General features: G+C 38.3%; 1 protein-coding gene across 1 annotated transcript in view; it reads left to right on the top strand.

Annotated features, from left to right (window-relative positions):
* Nucleotides 1-6551: 6551 nt before the first annotated feature.
* The window catches only part of mapk1 (mitogen-activated protein kinase 1), a 32467-nt gene continuing 28915 nt past the window's right edge, over nt 6552-10103 (top strand). Inside the window, exon 1 of the mRNA XM_017705082.2 lies at nt 6552-6940. Coding sequence (XP_017560571.1) covers nt 6789-6940 — 152 coding nt within the window. The 5' untranslated portion in view covers nt 6552-6788. The remainder of the gene's footprint in view (nt 6941-10103) is intronic.

Here is a 10103-nt window from a genome sequence, read left to right as displayed (position 1 = left end):
GCATTACTGCCTGCTCAAATGTCATGAATATTTGAAAGCCTTGTGACATGTAGCTAATATGACTGGACTGTGGCTTTAGCGCGAGCGAGCTAAGAATAGAGCAAACTTAATGTGTGTTGGATCAGAGAGAGAGGAAGAAGAAGAGACAGAGCAATGAAGTGTTGATTTAGTGATTTGATGAAAATGCCAAGGACATGGACAGTGATTCCCTGAATGTTTTCCAGTAGCGCTGGAAGACTGCCTCACAAGTTCAGTTCTCTCATAGCAACACGTTTTGTACCTGAATAACTTCTTTAATACAGTATGCAAAACTTTAGGCTGACTTATTTGCCGAATTTAACGTATTGGGGAAAATGAGGGTCTGTACAAAAGTTATGATGCATTTTATACTTTTTCATTTTTTCCAATATCATAAACTCAACAAATATATGCATATTGTGCACTGAAATGTGCAGAAAATGGATATATTTGTTCCCTGTAGTGGATGTTAAATTATTGTTACTTAGTAAATCAACAAAACGTAATTTAATAGGGGTTTTCAAACTTTTGCATACAACTATGTGTTGTTAGTATCTCAGTAATGTGTTTTGTTATACACTTGATATACACAACCCTTCTCCGCCTTCAAATCCTTTCTATCTTGGCAACTGTTGCTAGGTTGGGCAAGCTTTACAGAACAGCGAATCCCATTGAATCTAATGAATTTAGGAGTTTAGATTTTGCTTTATAACTTTGAGCTTCTGGTGTGAAATGCTACACTACTGGGTTGTTGTAACTTTTCAAAAGTAGGCAAGTTGAACTGCCACCGAATTTGCCACTATGCTAATGTTATCTCAGTTACACACCATAAAACTACAGATTTTGAGTTGTGTACTGCAGTTTGTGATTGCATTAAATGGGATTATACTGACACTGTTATTTTGAGGTTGATGCTTTATACATGCTGAAATTTGTCTAACATTTAATTAAACATCTACGAAATGTAACTGAATTTGAATGTTGAATATGTCAATAGATTAAATGAAATCTAACTCTTAACCTAAACCTAATCCTAGCCTTAACGCTAGTGCTGTGGAAATGAAATGTGAGGTTTTGCCAACAATCAACAAAGCATATCTAGCCTAGGAACAATTGCTATGAAAGCACATTTGTAGATGGAGCATGGATAGGTCAGTTGTTGGATGACTTCTTGTTTGGCCTTTTGACTTTGACTGTTCATCTCTTTTGCTCTCTCATTCTTACATCATCTACATAATGTGGGCCCTTAATCTGCTGTCTGATCTCACATTTCCCATCAGGCGTTGCAGTTTACCAGCGACGTTGTGACATCACTGTTCTTATCAAGCATCTTCTGATTTATTTGCACCCCCTAAACCACAGACCCTCAGGCTGTGACACTGCTGCCTGTCTGTGGTGCTGTCTATAGCCGTTCACTTTTGCTTTGTGTTTGCATTGTGAATAGATGTGGTTTCATGTCTTCTTAATCTTTCTAATATATTGAGCATCAAAGTTGAGATACTTAAGACTGGTCACTGTCAGGACTGTTTTCTGGGAAACAGATCAAGCCTAATCTAGGCCTATATTGTAATGACCGTGGTGGTTTGCTATTGAAATGCCTATTTAGTCTAGGATTACCCTTAATCTGGGTCTGAGAAATGGGTTTAAAGAGGAATTCCACTGACTTTTAAAAACATTTGCATAGTTCAATTTTTAAGATGTAAGCAAAGTTATTCAGAGTGGCCTGATATGAAAAGCACTAGTCTGGAGAAATGTACTAACTCTTTACAGTGGTGGTGATAGGAACCAGACAGACTTTATTACATAGTGTACATTGCCCAAGGTCGCTTTATGTTAATGTGAAAAATCAGCGGAATTTCTCTTGAGTTCAAAAGTTGAAGACTGACCACTGAACTGGCCCACAGTGCGCTTCTTACCAATGTGAAAACCAATTTAAAGGAATTTGTAGGTGTTTATTTCTTTGTGCATTATAGACTGTTTTCCAAAGGACTTCATGAGGCTATAGTTGTTGTTATTTGTATTATTGGAGAACATGGATCTGTATCAACTGTATGTAGCCCACATGTGCCACACATCTCCAGCATGAGGCCTTATTTGTGCCTTATTTTGTGTGGGCTCACCTTGGAGCTTTCAAAATGAATACTGCCGACACAAAACGCGCAGCATTTTGCTTTCACATTTACTAAGCTGAAGTATTCATAGGGGAACTGATATTTTTTTTCTCTGTTCCATGACTTTTTGTGTGTGGTATTGTGCCTGTTTGGATGTTTGTACATTTTATACTGGCAGGAGTAACTCTGTTCCGCTCTGAGCATTTGTATTGTATGCACTCGTAACAGGTCCTTTGATTGTATTGCATAATGTAATGTTGATATCAGTCATTTCAAACCGATACGAGGTTCCTACGTGAACACATTTGTTAAGGATCTATTTTGTGACCTTTCCTTGAAATGTATTATTTTAATTTCATAACTGCTTTGCATTGAGTGAGATGAGAGTTGAACTCTAATCAGTTGTGATAATAAATTAAACAATAACCACATTAACATGTTTTCCTTTTGTGGGTATTAGGATTATTTATTGGAACAGTCGTTCCCAAGATTTAATCCAGACTCCGTGTTATGTAACCACCACTGCTGTATATGGATCAAGGCTGCTTTTTCCTGATTGCTGGTTAAAATGATTAGGGTGTGCAGAATGTAGTCCTGCTCATTTACCCTAATATACCCAAATTCAGTGTAAAAGCATGTATTTCAATTCAAGTATCACAAAAAATGATTTGAACCTTTATAGATGCCTGTTGTAACAAAACCTTGCAACTTACTGTAAATCCAAAACACATGTAAATATGTGATGGTTCTTTATGGTTCTTTAGTAAAAGCGATGGTTCTATTTAGATTAGAACCAAGAGTTCTACACTCTTGAGAAACATGGTTCTTCAAGGATTCTTTAGCAAAGACAGTGGTTCTATATAGAGCCAGAAACACTCAAACAGCCATTTGCATGCTTGGTTCTTGGCAAGGTTCTTCAGATGGAAGAAGGGTGAGTTGTTTATGCTTCTGTATAACATCAGAAAGTGTTAGTTACAAACCTGACTTAACTGTACAACGAAACTTGATTTAACTATACAAAACCACGTCTGGTACCATACAGAACCATTTTCAAAAATATTCTATGTGACTACACAACACATTCTCAAACCAGGACCGTTTCACCATTCAAAGACCCATTTAGGCATGAGATGGCTCTATATAGGACTCATGGTTCTAAGTAGCCTGTTCTAAAGAACCGGTTTTTAAAGTGTGTACCTCATACCGTTTGAAAATGCCATGCATCTTTATACTGCATGAACGTTTCATGACGAATGGACCAATAGAGACGGTCCAAAATTACTGTTTGATTCCATTCTCATATTAAACATTAACATGTTTCCCACCTGAAGCTGCCATTTCAAACATATAAGGTTTTGTTATGACAGCAGCTATGGGATGTTCAGTGAAGAAAGGGTTGCAGATGTTGATGTCGGGTTGTTTGCTGTGTAAAAGCCACACTGAACTGGAGGAATCTTCTCATCCATTACAATGACAGAAAGCAAGTTCAATAAACGTCATGACATCATTGGTCTGGTCTGGTAAATGGGTGTGGCTGTTTAGGCACTCAGTGGAGGAAATAGGCCTAAAGACTCCACAGTTACTGCACTTAAAAACAGGGCACTGAAGCAGATATAAAGTATTCCTTTAATGATATTGTAGTGTAAATGTCAACAATTGCACAGAGCAGCATGTTTTGCTGGTGAACTGTTCACTTTGACTTGCAGTTGTTTCCTTTAATTGCTGATAGATTTGGTGGCAGTATAGACAGGCTAAATTTATATTTAGACTATAACCTGCAATTACTAGCTGCTGAGTGGCTACAAGTTCAGAAATCATGCCTGTATTAAAAAATGATTAAGCTCTGTGGCTATTAAAAAGAATTGAACTGACTAAAGAATGAATTGAAGTTGCACATTAAACACCAATGTTGGGTAAATTCCATAGGAATTGCACCAAATTAGTAAAGGCATTACCGCTCAGATATGCTCATGAAGTCAGGAAATCTGACTTGTCAGGCTGCTTCCCCTCACCGATGGATGTCTGCATGCAGGATGTAGTGTCTGTAGGGAGTTTGAGGAAAGCACCAGTCTGAGAAATCATACAGGTTTGAACTTGACTGGAAAATATGTTTGAAGGGAAAAAAAAAAATGCACAATAAACAAAAGCATTCAGAGCAGTGGGTGTAGTATTAGTATCAGCATAAGTGTCGGGCCAACTAGTAAGCATTACTGGATCCCACGTTATCACTCCACTTTCCAGTCTCTAGGAGCCTGATTTATGTGGGGTGTTGAAAACGTGCTGCTTCACGTTGACGTATGGAAATCAGTCCGAGAGTTGGCAGTGAATGTGAACGCGAACATGAATATGAATTTGACGCCCCTGTGTGGTCACATGACCTCCCCCGTTATTTCCTGCAAGCGGTAACGTTTCGCTTGTAGTGACGGTCCAGTGCGATTCAGTTCAACCGATCCTTTTGAACTGTCCGCTTTAAAGAATCGAGCGTGCAAATGAACAATTGAGCGATTCACAAATCAAATCACCCTCTGATTTACTGTGTATTTAACGTCTTTAGGTTCAGCAAGTGAGTCTGGTGTCCACGGTGACTATTCAAGGCAACTTTACTCTCATCATCCAATAAAGTCTTCTTCTGTTTTTTTTCTTTCTTTTGTTTATTATCTTTAAAGTGTTTGTATTGTAACTTGTTGTCCAGGAGGTCGTGCAGTTTTGTATTGTGCAGTGTTGCTGTCTGTTTCTCAGTGCATATGGCAGTAAACTCTTGACTCTTGAATCTTGAAGTGAGCTTGGTGTCTAGTACTTCTACTCTGCTAGAGCCGAATTCATCGCACTAAACGCACAATGCACATAAATGAAAATGAACTCGATTTCTAATTTGATTGTTCATTGCCATTTAAGACCTGGAGTCAACATTATTCCCACTCCCTCCATTTATGATGACTTATGATTCAGTGAATAAGTCTGGTTCAGGCCATTTCTATTGTACTTTAGCCTATTAAAGTACATATACTGTAACTTATTTTACGTCACCATATTTTATGCTGTGATTTGAGGAGGTTAAATTGTGAGAAATTGCTTAGATACTAAAAAAAATCATGTTCACTAACTGTATTCTGTAAGGAGACCATGTTTTTCTTAATAATGCGATATTTAATTTTGTGAATTTGGGATATTAAATATGTCAAATTGTTAAAGATTATAATTTGAACTGAATTCAATGCCTTTGCCTTAAAACATGGACATAAATTGAATGAATCGGGTGTCTGATTTGATCATTCCTTTCAATTCAAGAATTAAAGGAACTATAATGGAAATTGAAAATGGTAGAGGTGGACGAAGTGCACAAATCATGTACTTAAGTTAAAGTAGAGATACCCAGGGTAAAATATCACTCCAGTAAAAGTAGAAGTTCCTCCCTTTAGACCTCCACTTGAGTAAACGTACAAAAGTATTTGCCTTTAAATGTACTTAAGTATCAAAAAGTAAAAGTATTAAAACATTAAGTATGACTCTAATATCCATTTATCATTCTTGTAACAAGTCTCGACTCATTTTAGGTGAAAATCCTCCAGCGTCTCTCTTGGTAAACCAATATTTTAATAGAACGTCATTAATTAGTGACGTCTATTAAAATGACCATAAGCACAAAACACTGAAGGTAAACAGTTTCCATCAGGATCACAGATGAGCTCCTTTACTATGTTGATCTGTAGGCGTCTGTTCATAAACATAAACCAGCCCAAACCAATTTACTATAAAATGAAATGGTGTTTGTATAAATTCAGAAAAAAGCCGCGTCAGTCACGACTGCATATGTGGACATATTTCTATATTGTGCTCTATTTACACAAAGTTAGGTTAGTTCATCGTTTATGTTGAACAGACTCTCCCAAAAATTTACACTGCTGCACTGACGTTGAACCGTGTGCTGCACTGGGTCGGTATGACCCACAGGTCAAAACCAGCTCAAAACAAAGTGACCGCTGGGCCCTGATTGGTGCTCTGGCTTCACACTTATTTCAGTTTGACATGTTACATTTTTATACACACATAAGCCAAAAGGATTGACAGTTTTCTGCATGATGTAGTGGAGCAAAAAGTACCATATGTGACTTTGAAATGTAGTGGAGTGAAAGTAAAAAATCGCTCAAAATGGAAAAACATCAGTGAAGTACAGCTACATGAAAAAACTACTTAAGTACAGTAACGAATTACATTTGCTTAGTTACTGTCCACCACTGGTTATTTTATGCCAAACTGGTAACGATTATCATTTCAATCTCAATCTGTGAAGCAGAAGCAACAACAAAAAAAATTCACAGCTGGCACTTGTGAATCGGTTCACCCAGTTTACTGAAAAGAACCGGTTCAAAGTAACCGATTCCAGCACGATTCGGACATCGCTATGTGCTCGGCGCCTGCTTGCAGACTCCAGCCATACAGACCCAGCAGGCGCAGCGGAGCGTTACGTTTACGGGACGAGTGCATAACTTTTGTTTTGTACTCACTTTGCCGCAGTAAAGCAGCCTTTTCAGGTCTAAACAGTTCGTACTGCGTCTTGTGATACACCAAGAGTCGTGTTTGTTGTCCCTGGAGTCGTCGTTGTGTGAGTGTGTGTGTGTGTGTATATGTGAGAGTGTGTGAAGGCAGCTCGGTTCAACAATGGCGACGGCGGCTGCGGTGTCTGGTCCTGCCGGCTGTGGCGGCACTAATCTCGGCTCTGGGACCGAGCTCGTCCGCGGCCAGACCTTCGACGTGGGCCCCCGATACACCAACCTCTCGTACATCGGAGAGGGAGCGTACGGCATGGTTTGGTAAGTTTTTTTTCCACCTACTTCTTTTTTTCACGTTGCACATTCTCTTCACATGCACACTCCTCTTTTCCCTTTTTCCCTTTACACGTCCTTCATTCAATCAGTGCACTGAACAAGTGGGTGTTGAAGATTAACCAGCTAATACATTGCTCACTCTGGCTTAGTTTATGGGTATTTTCTTTGCTTGCTATCAGACTGTCGGCTTATGTTAGGAGAACACGTCTTCTTCAACACAGCTCTCTGTAGATTAAAGGAGAATTCCACCGATTTTTCAAAATTTCATTGACGTGTAAACAAAGTCATTCAAAGTGGTTTGATGTGAAATGGTTCATTGGAGCGAAACTTGCCAACTGTTGAGTGATGGGAACCAGGGATCACAATATCTTCAGCACAGGTGTAGTCATTTTCTTTACTGTACAAAACCACCAGCAGATATATATATATATATATATATATATATATATATATATATATATATATATATATATATATATATATATATATGTATGTGGAAAGTTGATCATAATGAAGTAGTTGTAAGTCTGAAGAAAAAAAAAAAGTTATTTTAGGGGGCTGTCTTGCTTCACAGGACTCTACACGTACCCCTTCACAACGAATGGCTTTTAAAAATGACATCTTTTAGTCCAGATCCTTCCTCACAACTTGCTCAACTTGCTTATCTTCTTAACCATATAATGTGTTCACAAACTTTCTGTAAATCAACTTTCAAAGGCTTTACATACTTGGTTCCTATCGCCACCACTGTGAACAATTCTCACTCTGCGAGTTTTCTCTAGAAAGGCGCCTTTCAAATCTGACCCCTCTGGGTGACATTGTTTACACCTTAACCAATTAATTATGTACAGATTTAGAAAATTTGGTGGAATTTCCCTTTAAAGTCGTGACATGGCAGCGCGGCTGTACTTCACTTTGTTTAATCTATTTCACTTAAGAACATTTCTGAATTTCTGAATGTATACAAGTTAGTTGGTAACAGAACTTAACTACTTCAGCTACCAAACAGGCATCACACTAGCTAAAGTGTCAGTTGCTAAAGTTATAATCTACCGTACAGTCATCGCAGCGATTGCTGTTAAGATGCAGCAGGTAGAAAGGCTATCTTAAAAAAAGATTTGGGTTCAGTTTCACAGTGACTTGTGTAAGTGGTTTGGTTTGTGTCGTCAAACTGAAAAAGGTCAGTCTGTCCAGCTCAGTGAAATCTAATGTTTATTGTGGCTATTACCTGCAGGCCACCTTCATTTTATTTGATAGTCCTGTTTTTATGCAGTTTAAAGGGCCTGTATCCTATGTTTCATATCGCTGTTGTCGGAAGAAGACCTTGTATCTCCAAAATGGTAACTTTATAGGAGGAGGAAAAAAACCTACTTTTAAGTCAATGGCACCAGACATTTACATGTTTCTTTTGGGCCGTGTCTTTTGGGCCGTGTCTTTTGGGCCGTGTCTTTTGGGCCGTGTCTTTTGGGCCGTGTCTTTTGGGCTGTTCTTCACGAAATTTACACACAGTGTAAAGGGCAACAGGCAGCTTCAAATTATGTCAAAATCTTTTTCCCTGCGGTCTGCTTATGATATTTGTGTGGGTATATGTACCAAAACCAATCAGTTATTTTTACATGACCGTTTTGTCTCTTAGAAGCAAACGGGCTGTTTTTATTACTGTGCTTTTAAGACTGATGTGTATATATATATATATATATGATGTATATGATAACTTCAGCATCACTGGGTGGGCTGAATTGTTGCAGCCAAATTGGTGATTATGTGTAAATGCATTGTTTTTTTTGACATCACAACAACAGTGGATTCAAAGATGGCATTTCTATATGTAAACAATAAGGAGGTGGAAGCAAAGTGCTACATTTTGAAGCTTTAACAATGTTTACATATAACAGCAAACTCATACAAGCGTGGAAAATGGGCTCTTTATGAATGAAGATGCCACTTATGTTTTGCATTCTTCTTAGATTGTGAAAGTTAGATTGTGCTGCATTAGTGTGGGTGCAGGCAGTTGTAATAATGGTAGTTTGTTTCTTCATGATCACCCATTTGATAATACATTTTCAGTTGGCTGTAGAAAAACTTCCATAAGATGCAAGAACATTTTATTTTTTCCTGTGTAACTTACAGCTGTACTGGATGAGTACATTCAGTACGCTGGAAATGTTAACGTCTGATAATCTGCACAGCACTCGGCCAAGGATGTCAAGGTAGCAGCGGGTTAGCGCATACATGTCCTCTCCACAAACGCGTGGGTGCTGATGGCCCGAGGTTGAACACGACGGGTGGAAACGCAATGCACTCATCCACGGTTTTGCTTTTACGTAATAGACTTGAATGTGAAAGCACACTAAAATATTTTCACACCGTGAAGCTGAGCGGCCCTGCTTAATTGGGAGTTTATCAGGATGAGCTGAAATGTTGCACATCGTTTTCAAGTGCATCACTTTACGAGTCTGGCGTATAGTTGTACATCCTGAATAGGCTAGTGGCTTGAATTTAGTGGTTGGGGCCAAAAACGCTGTATGTACATTAAGGGTGGGAGATGTGGCAAAGTAAAATATCACATGAGGACATTTTCACAATATATGATATGTTCTTTGTTTAGGCATTCAAAGGCTTGCAGTCAGGTTAGAACAGAGAAAGTATGCAGACAGAGGGCATGTTTTTAAATGAGGTCCTATGAGCGCTTTGTAGTATAAGCTTATGAAATAAGACATTCAATCAGCTGGTTGTTACTATGCGGTTTATGCAGTTTACTGTAAGCTGGTTGTTTACAGCTCCTCCGTAATTGGTCAGTATCTGTCTTCTCTTAATGAGTCACGCTGCTGGTTGGTGTTCTTGAAGTACTAATGATACGAGTGGTGGTCGATATTGCAAAAATATAATATCATAATATTTGAAAACCTTCTCAATGGCCTGAATCAGGATGAAACGGACCTGCACTTCGATATTTCATTGTTCTGAAGATTCAAATTGCAACAGACAAAAAAAGTTTAAAATAATACTATCAAAATTATGGGTAGTGATTTTAATTGAACGTTTATATGAACATATTGCTTTTGTCGGAAGAAAACCTTGTATCTTCATCATCATGCACATTTTTGAGTGTTGACTTTATCTATGATTTCCTCAGAATATTGTGACC

The sequence above is a fragment of the Pygocentrus nattereri genome, chromosome 20 (genome assembly GCF_015220715.1).
Source record: "Pygocentrus nattereri isolate fPygNat1 chromosome 20, fPygNat1.pri, whole genome shotgun sequence".
Taxonomy (NCBI): domain Eukaryota; kingdom Metazoa; phylum Chordata; class Actinopteri; order Characiformes; family Serrasalmidae; genus Pygocentrus; species Pygocentrus nattereri.
The sequence above is the reverse complement of the archived record's forward strand: the minus strand, read 5'-3'. Positions and strand labels throughout refer to the sequence as shown.